At 45.4% G+C, this 25,561-nt stretch overlaps 1 protein-coding gene across 5 annotated transcripts in view; it reads right to left on the bottom strand.

Moving 5' to 3' along the window:
- Positions 1–9,437: 9,437 nt before the first annotated feature.
- phactr4a (phosphatase and actin regulator 4a) overlaps positions 9,438–25,561 on the bottom strand; it is a 33,542-nt gene continuing 17,418 nt past the window's right edge. For 4 of the 5 annotated variants that reach the window (XM_069711512.1, XM_069711511.1, XM_069711509.1 and 1 more), the window contains 10 exons: positions 23,579–23,956; positions 18,129–18,260; positions 17,048–17,624; positions 15,545–15,774; positions 14,189–14,351; positions 13,779–13,834; positions 11,492–11,553; positions 11,238–11,375; positions 10,548–10,624; positions 9,438–10,397 (listed from right to left, as the gene is read on the bottom strand). In XM_069711512.1, the coding sequence (XP_069567613.1) occupies positions 10,382–10,397; positions 10,548–10,624; positions 11,238–11,375; positions 11,492–11,553; positions 13,779–13,834; positions 14,189–14,351; positions 15,545–15,774; positions 17,048–17,624; positions 18,129–18,260; positions 23,579–23,956 (1,829 nt within the window). In that variant the 3' untranslated portion in view covers positions 9,438–10,381. The remainder of the gene's footprint in view (positions 10,398–10,547; positions 10,625–11,237; positions 11,376–11,491; positions 11,554–13,778; positions 13,835–14,188; positions 14,352–15,544; positions 15,775–17,047; positions 17,625–18,128; positions 18,261–23,578; positions 23,957–25,561) is intronic. The other variant, XM_069711513.1, reaches the window with a different exon arrangement.

Genomic DNA, 25,561 nt, shown 5'->3' with positions numbered 1-25,561 from the left:
CCGAACCCACGACACCGTCACCAAACTCCGCCCCCTCTACTCCAACCCCAGACAGCAGCCAAGAACTTTTACCGAGGAGATTAGGAAGGAGGAAGAGAGGTGGATGGAGAGGTGGATGGAGAGGGGCTGGAGGCCGTGGGGGAGGACAACGAGAGACAGGTAAGGACACCTGCTATAACTGAAGGGAGGAATGGACACTGGACTGAGCCCGGTCTGTTCACTCTCCTTATATGTCCAAGTGCTAGTTGGGCAGTGCTTCAATGGAACACCGCAGAACCGGCCGTTCTGCGACAACCACGGAACACGCATCCCAACTATGACTAATGTTGGGAGTCTTGTCTTTCCATCACATTCCCGTCTCCAATGTTTATTTGTACTAAGTACAATAACATTGGGTCTTCCAGGACGCTTAAGAAATAGTTCCCGCCGGACCGACCCCCTCACAGTTCTTCTGAAGGGCGTGGAAAGGGGGTGTCTGAACTCAGGGGAACGCTCCCGCCTTAATAGTCTCCCAGCCGGGTTACCACTCCCGCTTCCCCCTCTGCTCCACCCCACCGTCTCGCACACACCTCCGTGTCTTCTCCTGGGAGTTGACATGTTTGGACAGCGGGTCTCACACCCTGACCTATCCGACGGTAGTTATTGCAGACTGACACGTAAATATCTGCTTCGCCCAGTAACTCACCGCCCTTGAGTATCCTAGCCATTACCATCTCGCAGTCAAGGGTTTGGGCCAGGACCACATCATCCCCGAGTTATGGATGACGCTAGATTCTTTGGACTTCGTCCCTCAAGAGCTCTCCCTCCACACAAGGCTTAGGGCAGGGGTGTCCAAACTTTTTGCAAAGAGGGACAAATTTGATAAAGTGAAGATGCCCGGGGGCCAATAGTTCCTTCTGACATTTTTTTTTAACCACAAAAGTTACATGAAAATACACACTGTTATAAAACAATTTTCATTGTCACAGTTACCTTTATTTTTCAAATGACAATGTAACCAAATATAAGCCACTCAGGCAGACGTGAACAACTCTAAAAACACAAGTCTGCCTTTCATTCAGTCAGATAACATTGAACAAACTGTATAGAATACCTTCAATTTCCATGAGTTAAATATCTTTGCCTCATGAACATTTTAAACAGGAGTTATAAGTAATGCGAAGTGGTCTGTTACCATTAAACTTTAAAACAAGTGAATTTTGCCTTTGTCTTTTACAAGATCTTTCAGGAAGCAATAGTTTGTGTCACATCTACAGGTACATAACATCAACAGTTATAACACATATCTTACTCAAGAGTTTAATAACATAAGTGCCATAAGTCCAAGTGCATTAGTGTGCTTTAGGCTTTTCACTGTTAATAGTGACAGATGTTACCGTTCAAAACACTCAATTTCAGATTGATCAAGGAACAGATAACTTGCTGACACTAATGGGAAGGGTGATACTGAGATCTAGATTTATGTAAAGAGGCCAGGTCTGGCTTGAGAGCAGTGGTTGAGATGCGTAAAATGTCACGCAAGTGGGAGTCACTCATCCTTGACCTCAATCGGTTCTTGTTAAAGTTCATGACTGAGAATGTTTGCTCACACAAATATGTGGAGCCGAATAAGCTCAGCATTTTCTTAGCGAACGACCGCATTTCTGGAAACCTGCTTTTGTCCAGCTGCTGGTAAAAGTCAACAAGAGAACACTGCTGGTGTTTTCCGCAGCACTCATCGTCACACTGCAGCTCAATGAGCTCCAGCTGTGGAGGAGCATCATTGTGGTCCACGGAGAAGGGAGAAGAGAACAGCAACACGTCCTTTTCAATAACTGCAAAGTCCCGAAAGCGTTTGTTAAATTCCACAGAAAGAGATGCGATAGCTGTTGCGTAACTCTTCATTTGCGCACCGATGTTGTCCTGTGGGAAACGGTCAACGACCTCTTTCAAAGCTGGGAAGTGCACGGTGCAGGGCTCGGTTTGGGACAAGTGTCTTTGGAAAAGTTGCAGTTTGGTTCCAAAAGCCTTGATGTGAGCGTACAGCTGGCTCACCACGGCATCTTTTCCTTGAAGATTAACATTCAGCGCATTCAGATGCTTTGTTATGTCAACCAAAAAAAGCCAGATTTGCCAGCCATACGGGATCGGACAGTTCTTCCATTGGTTGTCCCTCCTCACCCAAAAAAATGTCCAATTTCCTCTTTGAGAGAGAGAAATCGCTGCAGTGCGGACCCCCGGCTTAGCCACCTCACATCGTTGTGATATATTACGTCACCGTATTCAGCCCGGATGTCACGCAAGAACTGCTGAACCTGTCGGTGGGTTCGAGCTTCAGAGCGAATAGAGTTGATTGCCTTTGCCACTGGTTTCATAACGTCGTCAAACTTGAGCTGTTTGGTGCAGAGAGCCTGCTGGTGAATGACACAGTGAAGTTTGATAGCGTTACCTGCTTCTTCGCTGACTTTATTGCAGATCAATGTGGACAATCCACTTTGCTCACCAGCCGTGGCGGGCGCACCGTCGGTAATGATCCCAGAAACTTTACTCCACGGTAGTTTCACATCATCAACAGCTTCACAAACAGAAACGAATAAATCTGTTCCTCTGGTTTGCCCTTGAAGGCTTTTGAGGTCGAGCAGTTCATGTTGTCATCAACTCCTCTTAAAAAAATAAGTAGTTGTGCAGTGTCAGATGCATCGGTGCTTTCATCGCAGGCTAATGAGAAATAATCAAAAGCCCCTCCCCTGTCCCCCAGTTGTCTCTGAATATCTGACGATATGTCCTCAACTCTCCGTGTCACAGTGTTGCGTGCCAGGCAAACATTCATCAAGTCTTACTTCTTCTCGGGGCAAATGTTCTCCACCATTTTTATGACACAGTCTTTGATGAACGCACCTTCAGTAAAAGGTTTGCCATGTTCAGCTATTAACATGGCCACTTCGTAGCTGGCTTTTGTTGTGTTTTCCTTTGACTCAGAGGCCGGTGAAGACTCTCTGTTGTGATGCCGGAGCAGCTTGGAGTTGCTTCACTTTTTCAGCGCGGCCACTCCCTGTTAGCTTGTCGTACGTTGTAGCATGTTTAGTCTCGTAGTGTCTCTTTATGTTGAAATCCTTAAACAAGGCAACCGCCTCTTTACAAATTAGACAAACACAATTGCCTCGATTTTCAGTGACGAAGTATTGTAATTCCCACCGCTCCTGAAAGCGGCGGCCCTCACTGTCAACTTTTCTCTTTTTTTTTGCGGTCGCCATGACAGAAATGATTTGAGAAGAGTTCACAGCACGGATGCAGAGCCAGATAGCATGAGAACGGTGCTGCCACCGTGTGGTGAAAGGAGGAATTACATCTTTACATTTGTATGATTTATTTATTCTGACAGAGCGAGCGAGCCATAACTAACACATTATAAGACCGAAGCTGCGGGCCGTATGAAATCTGACCCGCGGGCCGGACTTTGGACATGCCTGGCTTAGGGGTAGGCTCAGGTGATGACAAGTCCGATCGTTGGGCTCCTCTGAGACGAAAGCCATGGGCAAACCCACAGCGGACCGCAACAGAGAGACCTTTCCTAGACAACTTGGCGCCCCTCGTCCCTCAAAGGCCCTCCCGCCGTCATAGATGTCAGGGTGGGCCCAGGCGATGACGAGCGCTCTTATCTCGGGAGACCCTGAGACGGAAGCCATGAAGATTCAAAGCAGACCGCAACAGAGAAACCCGTCCTCGTCAACTTGGCGACACTCGCCCCTCAAAGGCTCCCCGGCTGTCGTAGACATCGGGGTGGGCCCAGGTGTAAGCGAACATCCCCAGCCCCCGGTATGTTGGGACGGAAGCCAGGAATAAATTCTAGGCAGACCATCACCAACCTCCAGGGTCTTGGTACTTCCCAAATCTGCAAGATCCTTTCGGTAGCCCTCGGTCTATGTTACGTCTTTGAATATATCCGACATTGCACCCCGGTGTTCCACGCTCACTTGAGTATTAGACTCGGACGGTCCTTCCACAGGACCCTCCAAGTTATTAATATAGCACCTAACTGGCCTTTCACAGACTCTTATGTTTGTTCCTTTTGATGTCCTGGATATCCGCCCCTTATGATCATTCCGGTCCTTCTTCGGTTCCCAACAGAGATCAAACTTGTTACTTAGGTTGTTATACGCTGTGGGAGGGAAATCCGGTTCCAACATCCGCTTAAGAGAGTCATAGTTACTCCCAGCGTTTACCCGCGCTTCATTGAATTTCTTCACTTTGCCATTCAGAGCACTGGGCAGAAATCACATCGCGTCAACACCCCCCGTGGGCCTTCGCGATGCTTTGTTTTAATTAAACAGTCGGATTCCCCTGGTCCGCACCAGTTCTAAGTCAGCTGCTAGGCGCCAGCCGAGGCGACCCACCGGGGCGACCCGCGCAAACGGGACCCCGGCGGGCGCCGCAGCTGGGGAGATCCGCGAGAAGGGCCCGGCGCGCGTCCAGAGTTGCGACCGCAGTACCCGGCCCCCTCTACCGGCCCGCCTTCCATGCGGCGACGGACACCACCCCGCGAAAACCCACGCCCGCCGACGCCAGAGGCGCCGGGGACGAGGGCCCCGCGAGGCGGGCCGCGCGCCACGCTTCCAGCGGCGGAGAGAGGCGGGCGACGGGGCGACTGCTCCCCCAGCCGCGACTCGAGCCCAGACCCGCTTCGCACCCCAGCCCGACCGACCCAGCCCTTAGAGCCAATCCTTTTCCCAAAGTTACAAAGAGATTTTGAGCAACATTTACTGAGGGTTTGTTCCAGATTGTTATGTCGCCAGTGGGTTTAGGAGACGAGGGGGAGCAACACAAGAAAAACCCCAGGGAGAAAAAAAGAAATACGGGAATCTGAAAGTATTAAAGTCTCAAAGATTTATCTCAAACAAACAAACAAAAGGTTGTTTCTTGGCTGGGAAGAGTCAGGGGAGACGCAACCCACTCCGGTTCACAGAGATCGTTCCAGTGTTCAAGTAAACTGCTGAATGGCCAAACACACAGACTGCTGGCCGTAACACAGATCCAAACCAATGCTGTGTACCAAATCACATACTTCACTTAGTACACTAGTAAATAGTGCTCTTACATGTTTTGTGTTGTGACAAATTGTTTACCCATTTTTAAAGATTTGATTCAATTGAATCAGATTACTTCTGAACATCTGGGACCAGGTCAAGATATGAAGCATTTTCCATTCTCAAAACAAAACACAGTGAACAGTGACTTTGGTCAAATGAAAGACCAACTGAGACCAAATGTATAAATAGCTCCCACTCCAGAGAAAACACCTGCCAGAAGAATACTCATCACATTAGTGAATTAGTGCACAATGTGAGTGGGTGCAGTGTGAGGGGATGGTACACGAGCAAACGGTTCAGGATGAAGCTGTATATGTTCATCAGTTCATGCATATTATCTTTTGTCTACAGTGTGCACTTTACTGGAAGCATGTGTTCTGATATTCAGGTGAAAGACGTCATTTGACCTTTTAAAACAAGAAAACAACAAGAACAATTGGTCTTTGGCCTCTTATGGACTTGAACATTGTTTATCTCTGCCTACTGTGTGTCAGTTGTTTGGAGAAAATAAAGACTCCCTGGTTCATAAAAACAGCTATCCTACTGTGTCTGCATCTGAGTCCGTTAAAACACCGCCATATCAGAACAATCTGTTTCGGGCCCTTAAAGCTCATTCGTAGGGGGTGAAATGAGTGCAGACAGATCACAGTGGACGTCGTTACGGCGCCGTGAAATTCTCTCATTCTGACCTTCCTGCAAAATTACATCCCGGAGAAGAACCACGCAGCCGGCCTGGGAGACGCCGAGTGTCCCACCCCGCTGGAGAGGACGTGATTTAAATGGACGTATAGATGTTCGGTCTCTAACCCCTCCATCCGTCCTCCACCTCACCATCCGGCAGAGCGCATTCTCCCAACGATCCACGTTCACGAGCAGCAGCCGGCGTCGTTATATTTACACAATGTAATTACAGTCTGTCATCAGCTCCCCCAGAGTCCACCCCCCACCCCCAACCCACCCCACCCCCTCTAACGAACGAACTAAACGTGGCTCAATGCTTCGATTAGCTCCCAGGAAGACAAATTGGACATCAAATTTTCATCACCTCAGTGCAGTTATAAATATTCAACACTCATACAACACCAGAGTTCGGCTTGTTTTTCTCTCTCCACAAGAATATAATAACTCACCCATAAGAAGTCGCTGTCATCATTTTGAATGTATAGGTTATTACACATTCACACGTGGCTGCAGTCTGAGAACATAACTTCAATATGAAAGGATTTTTCTTGCTGTAGATGAATGTAGATAAAAGGAAAATGATTCTTTTATTTTTCATCATCTTATCTTCAATTTTCTGGAAAATAATTCAGAAGGTTTTAATGGTGCAATATGTGATATGCGAGTACGCCCAAAGTAAACTGTTGCGGGTGAGAAAGTCACATTTTCAAAAAACATTCTTGGACAGTGACGTTCAGCTCCTCTCTAAATGCGAATACCACTGAAAACACCTCGCCAGGCTCGTTTTCTCATCGCTGTAAACCTCGGGAAGCTTTTCAAGGGTCTCTGCTGAGTTTTACACACATTTCAATGCACACTCTCTGCTACAGTCCATGATGAGGTTGTAATGGAACACGTACCAGTGGTCACAAAAATTAATTAGTACTGAAAACAAAGTAAACCTGAGGCTGATTTGAATGTCATTGGATTTGTAGTTATTTGGTCAGAAATCGGATTATTCTAGAATAAAAGTCGAGGGATCTTAAAAATGGTTACAAATCATCTAAAGAGGAGCATGAATGTTTGTTTCATGGCGATCCATCCAATTATTGTCAAGTTATGACACTTTAAAACGCCAAATGTCAACCTGAAGGTGACAAAGAAAACGTTGAATGATCACCAAAGTTTCAGGATTCATCTTCTGGTTATGAACATACTTTTATATCTTTTCTAGGAAAGCATAAAAACGTATTTTTATAACAAATTTCTCGCACTGCAATCAAAAATCAAGTTTGTAATTAAAAATATATGAACTGAGAATAAAATTATTTGGATTGAAAACAAATTCTGCTTTTCAGTTTTGTTGGTTTTGATCACAGGCTTGAAAATGTTGCTATTGTCACAAAAGGTTTGGTTCCAAATCGGACCTCTGGGGTTTGGAGTCAAAAAGTTTTGGTTGCCAGTCAAAACTGTTTTTTACTAAACATTTACTCCAAACCACAAATGTCCACCTCCAGGTGGCGTTAAAGGAAAATTCAGCAGGATTCATCCTCTGGGAACCACGAATATCTGAAAAAAATGTCATGACCAATTTTTCTAACAGTTGAATTGTGAGATTGGACAAACTCCATGCGCTGGTGTTGTCATATCTCCGACCGCCGCCAGTCCTGCGCGGTATAAATGCTCGTCACCCGGGTTACAGTCATCTAAAATATTAAAAAGTCATACTGTGGCATCTTGTCTAAAATAAAAAAAAAGTAATATGCAAAGCGGTATGAAACGGCGTGGGACTAGTAAAGATTGTCTTCCATTGTTGTTGTTCTGTCTGTTTTTGGGCTCGTGGCCAAGTAGTCAGCAGCTTTAATTAGTCCCACACGCGTTCCGCTGTGCAAACAGTCTGACGCTTCGTTGCCAGCGAAGCAGCTTGATGACGATCTGTTGATGAGGACCAGCGCGCTCTGAGTCGGTGTAATTACAGGAGTCAGTGAAGCACTGGAGACGCTTTATCAAAACTCCCAGGCTGACTGGATGTCTGTGTTCCCCGATACAGTCGAGACTCACGCAGACACCTCGTCACTGATTTCAAAGCACCGCTGACTCCGTCTTGTCAGAGATTCCGTCCCGTATTCAATCACTCCGACTGCAGCCGTCGAAACGGAGCAGAGCGATTGGAGTGGAGGAAGCGCGTCGGTGCTTCAACTACTTCCAACAATTCCCTTGTGGAAAGTTTTTTTTATGACATCAGCGGAAAACTAATGATAGGATTCCCCGTTGGCCTCATTTGGTGTCACAAGCAGTGTAAATGAACACACCTTCAATAACTGTTGTGTATTCACATCCAGCAGGAATGAACTTCTGCATTTACCGTCGTGTGTGTGGCCGCCTGATGAACGAGTCCAGAATTCACTCACTTTTAGCTCAGGTTTGGTCTCGGCCTTCCTGAAGGAAACATCGGGTTCTTTATGCTCTCTACCCGTCCGTCACAGCAGAGGATGGAGGAGCTCTGATCGTTGTCGTGGTGTTTGTGATTAACGGGCTGTCATCGAGCAGCACAGTGTTTAAACAGAACATATGAAATGGTGATTTTGAGATATCAAAATTCCAAATCAATAGTAAAAGCATTCTGGGAGGTTTATTATTTATAAGTTCTAAAAACATGACATGAATTGTATTCTTATGTAGATTACATAAGTACTGATATTAAGATTCTATAGACAAGTGATACCCAAGCTGTGGTTCGTGTGCCTCCGGTGGTACAGGAGGCTGCACATGGTGGTACACACGAGCCCAGAACTCCGTCAGTCCAACAATTCATCATTTCATTTTATTCCAGTTAGTACGTACACATCAGAATACAATGACGTGAAAGTGAATTCATAATTTAAATATATTACAAATAAGAATAACACAAATATGTTTGTGTCCATTTAGGATGGAAACTGTCCAGCGTCTCACGTCTTTTTTGGACCGTTTTGAGTGCATCATCCTGGTACTTGTAGTTCACTGCATGTTTCTGTACTAAACAGTGTGAACAAACTGATGCACTCAACATAGTGAGTTAGTACACAAGTACAACATCTGGAACACAGCAGCGGTCTACAAAGTCCAGGAAACAGTTGAAATAAGCAACAACTCGGGACCTGACAGGTCACAGAGCTGCAGGCTGCAAACCTCCCTCCCTCTGATGATCATGACTTGTTACCGAGTGCTCTGATTAACAAATACTCTTTGATTCAGAAACAGCGGCTCTATGTGGTTTCTATTCGGTCTCTGATTAAATGAACGAAGTGTTATCTGCTGAATGTACAGAAACTGCTGCTCAGATTCAAGATTTAACTCATCAGTTCGTTTCAATGACGGCTTCACACCACGTCAAGGTTCAGGTGCAGGAGACAGAGACTCCGGGTCTGTTCAGCGCCGACAGGCGTCCCGGGATCTTAAAGTGACAACACACATGACAGAGAGAAGACGGCAGCTCAACTCATCTGAAGACACCAACCCACTCAGGTCCACATGGAGGGAATCATTTCAGCTCAGATCACTTTATAGAACACTGCCCTCATCTGGTCACTTTAAAAGGCCTTCTACTTCCTATCCAACACACACACACACACACACACACACACACACACACACACACACACACACACACACACACACACACACACACACACACACACACACACACACAGAAGAAAGAAAAGACCAAGATTGAAATGTAAATCACAGGTATTTTAATTTGAGTAGATTGTTCAGTTATTCAGTGTGTTCACAAAAACAGTTTAAAGGTCTCTGTATCAAAAAAAACAGAAGAAACAATCTGTACCATCACTATTGAGAAATACTTTACAATTAAAACATGTCAGTAGTTTACAATATAAAGTCGATCAAATCTAGAGTTGTTCTATACAGTCGCAGCCAGCTATGAACTTGCATATATAAAGTACCGTAAAACCGACAGGAAAATAAAAATATGTACATTTTCCTGCTTTGGAGAATTCAATTATAAACAGAATTAGAGGCTCGAAACTTGTTTTGAATTATCTACAAACCTGATTAAGGAACATAAGTTGCCTTTATTAGAGAATAATCTAGTGATATGTGCTCCAGGAGAATCATCATCAATAAAGTACAGTAAAATGCACGTTTTAAGAGTTTTGGAATCAGAGCTCAGCGGGTCGAACGAAGCTCTTTCACATTTTCAGCCGTACGTCGTGTTAGTTCACGTGAGATTTAAGGCAGGATAGGAACAGTGTTTCAACCCGGGTTAGTTCAGTGGTACCATCCACGGTGCTGATATGAACTGCATTACGTGCAGTCTTTCTGCTTCCGAATGGGTTTATATACATGAAGGCAGGTGAAGGCGTTAGAGAGAGAGAGGGTTCCCCTGAAGGGGGCGCTGTGCGAACCCTCCTTTGAGTTCAGTCGAAGTGTTTCCTCCCCCTTTGAGCGTTGGCACCGAGCACCGATCGACTCCTCCCGTCCGGAGCTCCGCGCTCTGACAGGTGTCGGCGTACCGGCTGCTTTTTGAACTGCGACTCCTTCAGCTGCGCGACCACGAAGAGCCCCGTGTTCAGCTCTCAGCGGGGAGTCGGACCTCCTCGGACCTCCTCGCTCCTCCCGGTCCGACGGCTCGTACCGGTCGGCCCGGACGGCTACGGTCGATGGAACCTGGAGGAGACGAGAGGACTTTAGTCGCTGCAAAAACATCCGGCGGAGAAAACAGCAGCGCTAAAGAATGGATGTGTGTGATGAACAAAGTTGAAGAAGAGCCGAGGTGAATTATTCATATAGATATAAATACATATAAATGAGCCTGACCGGGTATAGATCCTGCTTTCTTCATGAACCTCCATCTCTGAACTCTTGAATTCGTTGAGCTCCTTGCGGATGGCAGCCTGAGAGGACGACACATGAAAGAAACATCATTCATCCGTTTACAGCAAGGCACAAAAGAAGAGAGAGAGTGTGTGTGTGTGTGTGTGTGTGTGTGTGTGTGTGTTCAGATTGTTTCTCCTCTGTTATTATTCCACACAAACTTTGTTTTTTAGGACCTGAAACCTGAAATCCTTCCACTTCCCACCTCCTCCACACGCTGACATGCATCTGCTTCGTGTGCCTGCATATTTTCTCCGCTTCACTGGACCAGGTAATTTACTTGGTAGCCATTAAAGCGGTGTGTGTGTGTGTGTGTGTGTGTGTGTGTGTGTGTGTGTGTGTGTGTGTGTGTGTGTGTGTGTGTGTGTGTGTGTGTGTGTGTGTGTGTGTGTGTGTTCCATTCCTGGGATTCCTCCTCGATACTGAACCTGCTTGGAATGTAAATCCCCCCTCGAGAGTTGACCAGACGGACGAGACGTTACTGTTAAACCTGCTCGGGGCTTAAAGGAGCTTCGAGCCACACGAGTCGAGTGTGTGTGTGTGTGTGTGTGTGTGTGTGTGTGTGTGTGTGTGTGTGTGTGTGTGTGTGTGTGTGTGTGTGTGTGTGTGTGTGTGTGTGTGTGTGCGTGTCACCTTGTCAGCAGGAGTGAGTTTGGTCCAGGGTTTGTCGGCTCTCCGGTCGTAGTCGTGGGCGTGTGTGGACTCGACGTACTCGTGGAAGCGCAGGATCTTGCGAGCCTGCAGTTCGGCCACCGTTGGTCTCTGGGACAGCTGGAGGAGGAGCGAACACGGCTGCTGTCAGTTTCTGCTTCATAATCATGATGATGATAATAATACTAATACTAATACTAATAATAAGAGCTGTTGTTCTCGTGCTGCAGCCCGACCTTTCTGGTGAGCCTCCGTTTGATCTCGCATCTCTCGAGCCGTCGGTCCGCTTCGTTCTTGGCTGCGGGAGGAGAAGACATTCTGTGAAACACTGCAGCCAGTCAGCCACATTTCACCCGAGCTGCTGTAACGACAATCACTGAATCGCTGCAGCTCCTGCACAAGGCGCTGCTTTGTTGTTGTCTCTGGAGGACAGGCGAGACGCGGCGGGGAGGTCTGAACCCTCCATCAGAACTATTCTGTTCCTGCTTCTGGGATGTGAGTTAGCGTCACAGTGATGTGACACCAAAGTTCCCCCGCAGTCCGTCTGCTGGACGCTTCTCACGCCGTTGTTTGTGTGTTTGTTGTGCGTTTGTTGTGATGAATCTCACTGTCACTTCCACAGCTCCCCGTAGATTCGAGGTGATATTTCCATGATCGACTGGTGCGTACGAGTCTTCTCAAATACAGCTTCCTGTGTCGGGCACCAATCACATTCGTTTTTCACTACGACCGGGAATTTGTACACGATCTTTGGGAGGTTTGGGCAAATGTTATCGACGGTCTACGGAGGAAGAAAGTGCTCAGAATGACTTCACCTGTCTCGGGCACTCTCACATTCTGTGTGCAGTAACTCAAAGTTTCTGCAGCTCTTCATTAAACCTCTTCTTCAGAACACGACTTTGTTTTTCTCGCAGCCAAACAATGGAACTCCTCCACAGCGTCTTCATGACTCCAGTAACAGACGTTACTCTGCTGTTCATGAGACGTGGAGGCAGACGGCCTCTGAACCCGATTCTGTCGGGAGGCTTCTTCCTGTTAAAAGGGAGTTTTTCCTTCCAGCTGTTGCTGATGTGGGAGCTGCTGAGTCGCCGGGTTTCTCTCTATAATGCTGTAAAGTTATGTTGGAAGGACTTTACTGTGTGAAGTGCCCTGAGATGGCTTGTATTAGAAATAAAATTGAATTTAAATTCAATGTTAGGGTCACTTCCTGGCCAACACAACATCCAGACAATCTCTCCATCTAGCGGTGGAAATATAAATGGAATAAATGTCAGCTAACCACAAGTGTTCCTGTCCAAGCTTTGAGTTTCAGAGTACCAGCGATCGTAACGCTCTTCAGTTGGTACCGACCTGCTCAGATCTACAGTACATACAAGCTCCGAGAGTCTTTGGTATTTGATCATCATTTAGCTGTTTAATGTTTGATGGGACATGATTTTTTTTAATTTTTTTTATATTAAAACAGTCGTTGAATATATCAAATCGATTAGTACATGCAACTATCACTCCTCCTTGTTTCCCCTGTTTTAGTGGCCGGTTGCAGCGTTACTCCCGTCAGAAGGGGGCAGTAATGCACCTTAAAGCCGTCAGCCGCCACTAAACAACATGAACTAAAGAACATGTTGCTGCTCGCCAGCTGTGGAAGTGAAACTGTGTGGAGGTCAGATTCGACGCCGCGCTGAGAAACAGCACAAACATTCATCATCAAATAGTTCAGGGTGAATTTCAAACCGTATTTTAGCTTGGAAAGCCCGCCCCGACTTTGTCTACCGTCATATTACTGAGTATCAGGTATCAACGCTGATAAACGGCTCTTATTGTGAAGCACAGGCAGGAAGTGGCCGAGTGTCATCAGCTCATCACAGCAGCACAGGAAACGTTATTCCACGTCGCTCCGTCACATGCAGCCGATTAATGAGGCGAGAATCTGATGATCCTTAATTCTGTCTGCTTCAACTGTCTCTGAATGAGGGCGAAAAAGAAACAGTCCGACAGAACCGGGCAGGTCCGGTCCCGTTAACAGTCCCGTTAAGAGTCCCGTTAGAGACACCTGTAGAGTCAGAAACTCATGAAACACACTCGGGATCACCGGTGCTGATACTTTGTCTGCAATCATCCCACACACTCCTGAAACCACCTGAAGCTACATTTCATCCGGTCTTTAGGGTGTGTGTGTGTGTGTGTGTGTGTGTGTGTGTGTGTGTGTGTGTGTGTGTGTGTGTGTGTGTGTGTGTGTGTGTGTGTGTGTGTGTGTGTGTGCCCGGATTTAAACTGTTATTCAAATATGAAGTGAGCTCAGTGGTCATAATTACAAACTCCTGTGTTTAGTGACCGTCAATGTGCTGCAAGCAAGAAGTAAAACCAAAACAACAACAACAACAACCACCACACAGTCAGAGGAGGACGAAGGACTAATGTTTCTATCCACTTCAACCAAGGTGAGAGAAATGCAAAATGTCCCCTCTGACCTTGATGCAGATGAAGGGAAGGTAAATAAAGCAGGCTGATGAGGGAGAGTCTCACCTTGAAGGATGTTCCTCTGCTCCAGCTCGTCTGCCGTCGGTCTCTGACTCAGCCGCCTGAACACACAACACGTCACATCAGCCGTGTTCCAGGGATACCGGTCCATCCCAGACAAATTATTGATGTTGATGAAGCAAGTTTCTTTTGAAAAAGATTTCTTTGTGCCCAAATATGTTCAGCAGAGCTTTTATTTGGCGTTTCTTTCCTGCATAAATTGCAAACAATTTGCATAAATGCTTTAATTCTTGAAATCACAAGATGTCCTGAAGCGACTGATGGTAAATAACGGATGGAAACAAACTGCAGGTGACCACATTTTACACCACTTCCTTTCTCTTTGCTGCACTTAGTAAGAATGAGCTTGAATGAAATAATCATGTTGCTGATTTCAGAGGCTGAAGCTGGTTTACCGTGTCAGCGTGGTGCCGATCTTGCTCCTCACTGCCTCCCACTGCTCCCTGTTGTGCCAGATCATGCCGTCGTAGTTCTCCTGGGCGTCCCTGTCCTCCCGCTCCTGTCTCTCCAGCTTCAGCGCCAACGTGTCCTTCCTCTTCACGCGGCTCGCCAGCCCGCCTGGTGCACAGACCGAACGTTTATACGTACACACTTTGCTGCATTTCATTAGCGGAAACATCCCAACTTTCTTCAGTGCATTGCTGTCCGCGCGCTCGCCCGGCTGCCCGATATCGACGGACCTTGAAAAGGCGAGGCCGTTTTCTTACGATGTTTCTTTGATGCTCGTACATTTCCGCGCACATTTCATGGAGCAGCGCTTCGGAGCGGGAGCGCCCGGACGCCGTTAAGAGCTCCGTACCGTCGGCCGCTCCTGCTGCTGAAACGAGGCCGAACGCACTCAGCTGTCAGTCAGCGGCGCTAAATATTAGAAATAGGTACATTACAGTGAGTGCTGTAAACCATACAAAGGGCTAGTTCATACTTGTTGACAGTTTGAAAGTAAAGTGTGCGGAGCAGTAAACAGTCAACAGCTTTCAGCACTTTTTATAATCGTTCAAGTTCCTGAAAGCAAACTTGGAAGTTTCAGCGGGACATTCGTCTCCGTCAGCAGCCAATCAATCAAATCAACCTCAAGTGCAGCAGACTCTTCTACAGCGTCCACGAATACGCTCCTCATCTGTTGGGAATATCACTCTGGTCTACAAATTCATTTATTTATAGTTAGATCTGCTGCTTAGATACATCTGGCAAACAACATAAACATAACAAAGTCCCAGTAAAATGTTTGAACTGATAGAGAGCAGAACAAAACTCAAGACATCCAAACTAAAAAAAAAAAAAAAAAGAACATCTGGAGTCGTAAGCAAAAACAGCGTAAACAAACCAAAATGTGTTTTATATTTTAAACTCCACCAAGTAGTCAGTGTTTGTCTTGACGACAGCTTGGTCACCTGTAACGGTCTCCGTCAGCAGGGAGCGTTGTCAAGAGTTACCTGGAGGAACGTCTTGCCTTCTTGATATTGTTTGAGGTCTTCGGTTGTGTTGTGCCGAGGGACGTACGTGTACATATTTGAAGTTTAGTAGTTTAACGGTCTTTATGTAACATGTAGCATGCTTAAGTCAAATAGGTTTGTTTTGTCCACGTCCTCCACATGTTTACAGATGTTGCCTCATTGGAAAAACAGGAAATGAGAGAACCAAAGTTCCCTTGCAGCTGTAATTACAGAACTATTTTCCATTCGTCTTTTGTTAATCTAATTAAAATCGATTTTAAAAAGAGGTCCGAACGTAACGTTACGAGTGGAACTTACTCGGAGGGCCTTCCTCGTCCTCCTCGTCGTCGTCTCTGTAGAGGACGGGGCCGTCGGAGTCCGACTCCTCCTCGCTGTCCCCGGGGCCTCCGCCCTCGGGGATGATGCTCACTCTGGGATCCGCAACCAAACCTCTTCTGCTGCGAGGCTCCAGCTCCGGCTTTCGGGGCGGCCGCGGAGGATGAAGCTTCCTCATCTCCTCCTCCATGTCGAAGTCGTCGTCTTCTGGCCTGCGAAGGAACAGCGGCGTGAGAACAAACAGGAACGCCTGCAGCGCTTGTGCAGCAACGATCTGCCTGATGTCCTGAACTGGTCTGAATCCGTGGGAATAGAAGCTCAGTTATTTGCTGAAGACTCCTCCGAGTCCCGTTTGTCTGACTGAGCGTTAGTGTTGGAGCAACGGACGACCTTCACACCGGATCACAGAACAAAGTTCTGACGTGCTGGATGTTTTATTGATGAGTACTTGGCAGCACACGAGACCATATAAAATACCACCAGCTTTCAATTTCAAATGACAGCTCTGCGTTTTGAGTTCCCTGCAATTTAAGTTCGACTGATTTATTGAACATCTAATAGCTGGAAGTGCAACCGATCCGTTTCCACCGAGCAACTTCAGTCCGTATCAATCTGAAGAGAAAAGTCAAGGCTGAGTAATATTGATGTTACACTTGTGTTTAAACATCGTGTCTGCAGGAGTTCATTTCCTTTTTCTGGTTTTATTTTGGTAGCAGCTGCTGAGGCACGTTAAGCCACACGAGGTTCAAACCAAATTTCAAGAGGACTGCAGAGGTCAATAGACAAAGAGGAAAGCAACGCAAATAACTGGAACCCAGTGAAGGTTCAAAAATCAGGAAAAAAAGAAATGAATGACCATTTGCCATATCTATAATGTCATATTCCAAAATACTCCACATTAGATAAACCACTGACCAAATTATTATTTTGATTCATCAATTCTTCATTTGGTCTGTTTAACTAAAATCTCTGAAAATAGTGTCAAATGCAACATTAAAATTTCACAGAACAAAAATAATCCAATAAAATTCACTTTACTGTTGTAGTGAACAGGTATGCTGCACAATTTCTCATTTAAGAGACATTAACCACTTTTCTTTTTTGATATAATTTACTCATATAAAACTTTCCTGTGTTGGATTTGGCTCCATAAAGATAAAAATGAATTGAATTGAATTTGTTACTGCCGTTTGCCTTCATTCCTTAAACAATCATAACTCCATTGTCTAACTATTTAATTCATCTCTGCCCCCTTCAGGATTAATAAAGTTTTAATACTGTTGTAATTTCTACTTGAAAACCTAATTGAAGAAATTATCAAATTTATTGCCGATTAACTTTTTTGTTCAATAAATGGATTAATCATTTGATAGTTTGAGCTCTATTTAAATAGTCTCCAACCTAACAATATGTGAACCTATTAGTTAAACTGCTTCTGTTCCTTCACAGCTTTTTAATGTGATGTTGAGTGTATGAGGCACTCACAGCCTGAGAGGTTCGATGGTGATGGGGAGAGAGTTACGCGGGTTCCCCCCCACCTCCGTGAGGAAATCTGGAGGAGACTCGAACAGTAGTGAGTGGGCCCTCTGGGAGCCGTCCGGGTTGGGCTGAGCCTGGCCGGGGCTGGCCAGGGCTCTCTGGATGAGGATGTGTAGAGGGATGGCCGGAAGCTGACTGGGAGGCTCCGTGGTCGGGCTGGGGGGGTCAACCGTCACGGTGGGCGAGGGACCGGCGGAGGTGGCGCTGGGCGGGTGGAGCGACCGAGCCCCGGGAGGAGACGGAGGTATGTGGGAGGGCGGTAAAGGCAGAGGCTCGGTGACGCTCTGAGGAACCGCTACGTTTGTCCTGTCCTCGCCGTTGTCTCCTTTAAGGACAGCAGGGGGCGCCGGCACAGGGGCAGAGGAGGAGTTAGTGGTGGAAGACTCTGGCACCTGGCTGGCAGGAGAAGGATCCACAGAGTGGCGCTTGATTACGGGGGTCATCCTCTTCGGTGGGGTGGGTGGAGAGCGCTTGGCGGGTGCTGGGACTACGATGACACCGCTGCCAGACTGAGAAAGCTCCGCTGTTGAGAGGACAGTCAACAACAGCAATTAATACTTGTTGTGCAGAAAGATGCTCCCAAACAAAAGCTACAGGCACAGTGTGAAGATGCAGAGTCAATCTGAGGAAGAGTGAAGTTAGTTTTAGTAACAATAACATACAAAGAAACAAAAGAAGATGTCAGTTTTAGTCAAAAACTAAACATGTTCCCGTTACTGCAAGCTGGTTACGGAGTCAGTGGAGGCCAACACACAAACAGACAGCAGTCTTTAATGAACATCCACTGAGATGATCAAACAGTCGTTGCACTCAGGCATAAAACATGTCCATGCGGTGCCTCCTTGCAGCATTTAGAAAACATTAGTTGAGGTAAAAACAGCTCCACTGGCTGCAAAACACATGCGATGCAGGTCTGAGGTTAAAATGGAGGTGAGGTATTGGACGTGCTGTGAAGGTGGGGGAGCTCCTCCACAGGTCTGCAGGCTTTATTAAAGGTGGACGGACGTCTGCGGCCCTGATCGGGTACCTGAGCAGGTCCGGCTCGCCCTGTGGCGCAGGTACACGGGGAGAGAGAGGTAGAGGCCGAGCTCGCTCTGCCGTCTCCAGCTGGTCCAGTAACAAGGCTGCCTGACCTCAGAGCTCCTGTTCAATGAGGAAGCTGGCAAACATGAGCGGAGAGGTCAGGGAGGGGGCTGGGTTTATATTTTAAGCTGGGAGATAAATATGAGCGGGGGGAGGGGGGGGGGAGGTCAGATAGTGGTCGTCCTGACTTTACGCTGTGCAGAGGAACATCCATCATCACACCATAAACAACTTCAGTGGAAACAGAAGATAAGAAACATTTCTCCTGGTTACACAAAGCGCCGCTGCAGTGAAGCGCTTCCCTTCAACATGATGATTTACTGACATACTCGCTCATTCATGATGCTTTTCTTCAAGGTAATTAAATCAAAGGGAAACACTCTTCTTCTCCTTGTTTCAGCGGGTCCATCTCAGCCAGTCTCATGCAGTATTTAAAGTTATTATCTTATTTCTGATGTGTTAACATCTCTTTGCTGATAAATAACAACAAATTGCAGTGCTAAACCACGATCAATGTATTTAGAAGTACGTTCACCAGAGACCACTGATTTTTCAGCTGCACAATGTGCTGGTCAGTGTGGATCTCAGTCACACCTTAAAGTTGTTTACTAACAGTTGTAGCAGCAGAGGTGAAGCACATTTTTGTTAAAATGAAAAAAAAAGAAAAGGCTTTGTGCTCACAAAGAACCCCGTCAGGAGGTTTCTATGTGTCTCCTGAAGCTCCTCCTACTGTATAGGACAGCAGGACGGAAGTGTCCATCTAGCAAACACTTAACGTGTCTCAAGACTTGGAATAAGACCTAAAGTACACTTTAAAAAACATACTAAAAGTATAATCTTTACAACAAATATTTGACATTTAATAAACAAAACAGATTCATCAATATTCAGACAAATCTGTGAATTAAAATGTGATTTGACGGACAAGTTGTTATCTTCTTTGTCCCATATCAGCCGTCACTCTTTCTCCCAGTTCTTCAGTCTTAAAGTTGCTTTATCTCCAGAATGAACTTGCATCACTTCACACATCAATGATCTGCTGCTGGTTTTACCACAACTCTTATTTTGAAATGTGATGTGGCATAACTGTAAGGACATTTTTATAGGGGAAAAAAAAAACCAGTTCATCGATATGTGAAGTGATTTTTGTTATGTTTGTTATTGCATTTCAATAATAATAGACTTATAATACCAATTATATTAGAATTATAATGAAGAACTTAATTAAGTTTTAAACTCACAAATCAGTCTCACTAATGCAGCATCGGCCATGAACCTTTTTTTGAGGCCGAGTTGAATCATTCTGTGATTGATTCAAGATCTGGCAACACAAATATAAACATCACATCCAACATAATGGAGGAAAGGAACATTTAAAACGGAGTACTGGACAGCCTGCAGGTGACGTGTGTGATATTATGCTAACAGAGGCCATTACTAATGTAATCTCACTCTCTCCACTGACAGTAATATAAGTGCAGACGCCTCACTCCTGCAACAGTGGAATGTGTTTGTACCGCGGAGGCAGTGAGTTTCAGACAAGCGATAGCGGGACGGGCTGTAAACAGCTGCTGCATGCTGGGACAAAAGATATGAAAAACTGAAAGCCAATCAGTTTCTGTTTGGCCTCCGGAGTTGCATAAACGGTGCAAATACAAGCCGGTGCGCGTCTCCTCTCCAGAGACCGCTGGCCGTGAACGCCGACGCTGCACGGCGAGCAACGTGGTGGAAAACACCGACACAGCAGAAACGGTCAGCTCACCGGTGGGAAAGACGCGAGGAGATAATGGAGAGAAATGAAACAGCTTCAAATATGTAACACGTGGATGTTTGGGAGTACAGAAATATATCAAGTTGGAATGATGTCAACTAACAGCAGCATAACCACAACTTTTATCTCCACTAAAAATACATTATAGTGTGGAATTAGTAAAACACATAATCTAGTGGCAAGAAATGATCTTTATCAATGTATAAATAAGAACACATATTTATCCAAGTCGCAATACTCAATTAATTTAACTTCAAACATAAAAATCCAGGATTCCCACTCAAGTCAAATGTCAAATTCTCAGACTTTTACCGACTAAAAAGCTGAAATGAAATGACCTGTAATGATCAGAGAAACATGCTGCATTTAACATTTGACATTCCTGTTTAAAACAGGCTGAAACACGCCCCTCCGCTTGCACCAATAAAGAAATGAATTAAATACATGTCTAAATACTGGTTGCAGAGAAAAATGATTTATCTAAGAATAACAGCAATTAGCTCACAACCTATGAAGCTACATTTTAAATTTCTGTCAGTGACCATTGACGCTACCAAACATATACATCAACAATAACTGGCTAAATCAGCTACATACATGGAAAATATTACATGTTGATAAATGACAATAACATTGAAACAGGAGAACAAAATTCTGTAATATTCAATGACTTGGCCCCCAAAAACGATCAAATTCACGGACTTTCCCTGTCTGGAAAAAAGTTTCAAAACTTCCCTGAAAAAGAAGGTGAATCTCTCGGCTAACGACGTCAACAAACGCTAACGGCAGGAGGAGTCAGACAAAAACAAAGAACCGAGGAGACTGGAGGGGCGGCTTCCAGCTCCTGTTGGAGCGACCGCAAACAAAACACCAACATTTAGATTTTGCTGTTCACAAGAAGCATCTGTTGATGATAAACCGTGCCTCAGAACAAAGGGATCTCAGCGGACTCATGATGGTGAATTGTTTTTAGCATAAAGCTGGATGGAGCTGCCGAGTCGTCTCGTCGATACGTTTAGTTGTGCGGCTGCTGTCCTCACAAGTCAGGGACTTCAAAAGCACAACACCGATCAGTGAGGTAAAAAAGACGCTCAGAAAAACAACTAAAGGCTTAAAGATGGATGATTGGAATTGGTGAACATGTCTGATCATGAGTTTACCGTTTGCCAAATATTCAACATACCTGAAAAAGAAAAGCACTCCGAGCACCTGAGCTTGCCAAAGAGCGCCGAGGCACTCTACGACTTCACTGACAAAGAAATGTTTTGGAGACCCGGATGAAACCATCATCTCGAAAAGGGGAAGAGCGTCACGGTTCGAGGTTGCTTCGAGTCCTCTGGGCCACAAACAAGGGGAAGATATTTATCCACGCGTCTGACGAGATGATGTCAGAGTGGCCGTCCAGCCGAGGCTCAGTACAGCTGGTTGATGCCGCAGCGCTGCAACCCTAAATATCTACTAGTCAAGACCTTCACCGTGCAGACACTCAATGAAACGGCCTGAACTTCCTGAGACGTCCAAACGTGAAGGCAGGGTGGAAGCAGCAGTGTGAACGTTGTGCAGGTCTGATCTGCAGCTAGTGGAAACAGTTGATTATAACCAAAGGAGATTCAACCGATTAGTAAATCCAAGGGTTTATTCTTGTTTTTACTGGGAATGGTAATAAACTTCTTCTATAATGACATGAACATAATGTGTTCTTATCCTTCAGCTCGTTTGATTGTAATTAATGCAGAGAAACAGGTCATTTCAATTAGTTTGGTTTTACTTGTCACCGTTTCTTATTGGATGAAGATACACATACAACACATATTGTGTTACCATAAACACAATATGACGATGCCAGAGATTAAACTAAGGAATTGGATTTGATTTGTCAAAGATGGGGGGGGTAAGTAGTTTCTTGTTTTGTTGTCTTACTGTACTTTCAAAGACCTTAAGTGTCTTCCTAACTTCTTTAATTCACACAACAAACAACAGATATTCAAGTCTGTCCAAAAACCACAACAGCCTACCACAACAAACAAAAGCAACACAGATCCCCACCTTAACGCAGCTTATCGCTCGCCGAGGTTTTGAATCTGCCGTGTGGGTGTGAACGTCTACAGATTGTTGATGTTGTGTACATGTTTTTTTTTTTTCATATGGTTTTACCACAGGCTGATGTTATAAAGCTGGCGAATCTAAATACTTGAAAAAATAGCAATGGACTGACAAAGAAAACGTTATGCTGCGAAGCCCCCGTCAGGGCGGCCGGTGTGAAACAGCCCGGCAGCGGTGGCGGAGCATCAGAGAGCACAGAAGGAAAGCAAAAAGCTAAGTTTACCTTCCAGGAGCTCGTCAGAACAATCAGTCTGGCTGTACTTCATTTTCCAAAACGTAACGAACACAGGATAAATAACAATGTTGTAGTTGCTAAGGTAACTACCTGAAGTTATGATGACATTATACTTCCTGTAATTTTAATATTTGAAATACTTAAGACAAATGATACCATCAGGGAGCACCATGATGCCTCACTTCTCCGACAGCTTGACTGAGTACCGACGACCTTTGATTTGAATTATTATGACAGCTTCCCCCATAATTATCAGATAGAGAATAATTACTAGTTAACTTCTCATATATTTACACACACACACACACACACACACACACACACACACACACACACACACACACACACACACACACACACACACACACACACACACACACACACACTATAATACAAGTCGGGTAGTAAACAATTACGAATGAAACGGCCTGCGTGTCCACGATCACACCGTTAGCAGCCTGTAAATGCTACGTTGTAACCGGCTTCAGGCATCGTGTTCACTCGCAGCTCCTCCACTTACACGACAACTTAACTACGTCAAGCAAAACAAAGCTGCACAGACTGATGTTTCATCAGGTGAAGCATTCAGTGGAGACAAAACCACTGCTGGCTACATTCAGACAACTACAGCAGGCTGGTCAGATGAAATGGATGTGATCACACGAGGCCAAGCCGACATCACTTATTCATCCCTCCTGTGTACTGAGGTGAAGAGGGCTGCATTGCACATAAACATGGTCATAAATAATACAAAACTTTCTGTTTGGTGACACCACGCCACAGAAGTCAATAACTAAACTCCATACTATAAACAACAATGACTTTCTCTTTCAAACAAGTGGGTGTCAGTGGCGATTCCTGTCTGAAGTGAACACATGAACTCGCTTTCACCCTCTCCTGCTCCAAAAGAGCAGAAACATGCATATCAGAGTGAGCATGAATGTGAACAGATGCAGTAATATGCCATTGGCAGAACTATTGAGGAAAACTATGGCAACAGTTGGGAGTAATAAATGCTGCTCGGGAATTTAAACGCTGGTTTTTATCAGTGCAGATATGATCCTATGGAAAACATGCACGTTAAAAATCAAACATTTGAGGAACCATTTGACACGACTGCTCCTCAAAGATCCAACAGTTTCCCTCCGGTTTCTTATATTTGTTTCTACAAAGCTTATTTTAGGACCTTGTTTCACAAATGCTATAAAAAAAAAAAAAAAGACATAAAAAGCAAAGCAGCTGTTTATAGAGAGAAACTCATTTCAGCAGGCGGTAACAAACTCACCAAGCAGCACCGGGTTGCTGTTGCGGTTGGTGGGTTTGGGTGGAGGGACGGGAGGCTGCTTGGCGTGGGGAGGGACGGGGGGCGGCGTGTCGGTTGAGGAAGGCATAGGGAGGGAGGGTCGAGGAGGGTCGTCTGATATTAGGGAAACCGTCCTCGGAGGCTTGGCCACAGCTACGGCAACGCGGGACGAGTTGGAGGAGGTAGAGGAGGAGGAGGAGGAGGAAGAGGAGGAGGAGGTGGGGGAAGGGGTCGGACTCCTGCCCGACTCCGAGGAAGAGCCGGTGAGGAATTTAGGGGGGAGCAAAGCCTGTTTGGGAGGTTCCTGCTGGGAGTCTGGTGTCGGGCGAGGGTCGGGGGCGAAGCGGACACCAGTGGACTCTACAGACACACAAACACAGACACGCATTACAGGACAGGTCACAGCAAGGTCACTCTGTAGACAACTATGTAAACAGGAAGCACAAAAAGATCAACACAGACGATCTGAAGTTCACACAGCAGACGAGACAGATCAAAGATGCACAGAGGGGTCTAAATCATTGGTTTTCCATCTTTTCATGTCCACTGAAAAACATGTATCAAAGCTCAGTTTTACTGCTTCAGCTTCAGAATGAAGTATTTCAATCTTTTAACACCATCAGGAGATGGTGAGCACACATGTTGCTCTTTCATCACAGTAAGAAATTTACTGACTGTTTGCTAACAAAATAGTTTGCACAAGCAAAGAGACAGGAGGCGTGCGTTAGTTCACATCAAACACAATGTTCTGGCACCGCTGAACAACACTGGAAAAACACATTCAATCTGGAACTCAAGGCTGAAGTCTAAAGTCTATTTACAGCTGAAATGTATAAGAACGGCTACTTTGGGTTTCATGGAAATCTGGAAAACAGAGGAGCTTTTGTATCGTACATAATGTACACGTGTCAATGTTCTGAACTGTACTCAAAGTGAAATGTCGTCATTTCTGTTGGTCATGTAAGAATAACTCTGCACGGTCCATTTAAAAGGCTGAGGCAAAGGTCAAGATGATGTGATGCAATTTGAAATTACTCAATGTGATCCATTAAAATCACTGATGAATATAGGAGTGTGGCTACGCTCCACAGAGTTCATTTTGAAGCTACAGGAGCAGCCTTCAACCAAAAGGCATCGACCAAAATCGACGCTGATGTGAAGAGGGTTTCCGGGCTGTTATCACAGCGAAGAAAACTAAAGCTGTGACCAATACTAATCTTTGTTACCAAGATTGCAGCATACAAATGTTTCTAGGTGCTTCAAAAAGACAATTGCTGTGCAATCTAAATAAGTTGGACCTGAATTGATCAGCTTTTCATTTCCTCTTTGACTACAGAGTTGGATTTCCAGGAGAAGAGTGCTTGCTCTGAAAACAGCACTGCTATCTTACAGCTATTGTACATCTTACAATAAGAAGATGATTACAAAGCCTTTATTTAACTCGCTCAGTTTCCGCTGCCGTCAACAATCTGCAGCAGCATCAGAAACAAGGACGACCACAGATTAAAGAAAACAAATCACACTTTGTAGTCTCTACACGACTCTGGCAGTGCTTCCAGTAGAACTACACTGATGTAGAAACAGTTTAACATAAGGTTTGGCAATCTATTGTATTTGTGTTACACTATGAAGTGTCTAAATCATAAATTCTAGAAATGTGCTTCCTTTGCTGTGTTTAGAGGAAACACCAAAGCAAACACTAAAACCCTTGTAGACTGTTTCAGCACCACAAAGCAGCCGCAGGAAGTTCTTTTTTCCTACTTAGTTCTGTCTGCGTGGTAAAAACATGAAAAAAACAGTGTTCACGCAGTGTGTGTGTGTTTTATCAGCCTGATCCTCTGTGGCGAGCTGTGGTGAGCTGTGGTGAACTGTGGCGAGCTGTGGTGAACTGTGGCGAGCTGTGGTGAGCTGTGGTGAGCTGCTGTGTACCAGGATACTGGGACGACCCACTTTTCTCTGCTTCCT

This window comes from Brachyistius frenatus, unplaced genomic scaffold, assembly GCF_029030835.1.
Source record: "Brachyistius frenatus isolate BFR_SWC_R1_liver_20210118 unplaced genomic scaffold, ASM2903083v1 Contig_101, whole genome shotgun sequence".
In the NCBI taxonomy this organism is placed as follows: Eukaryota; Metazoa; Chordata; class Actinopteri; family Embiotocidae; genus Brachyistius; species Brachyistius frenatus.
The sequence above is the reverse complement of the archived record's forward strand: the minus strand, read 5'-3'. Positions and strand labels throughout refer to the sequence as shown.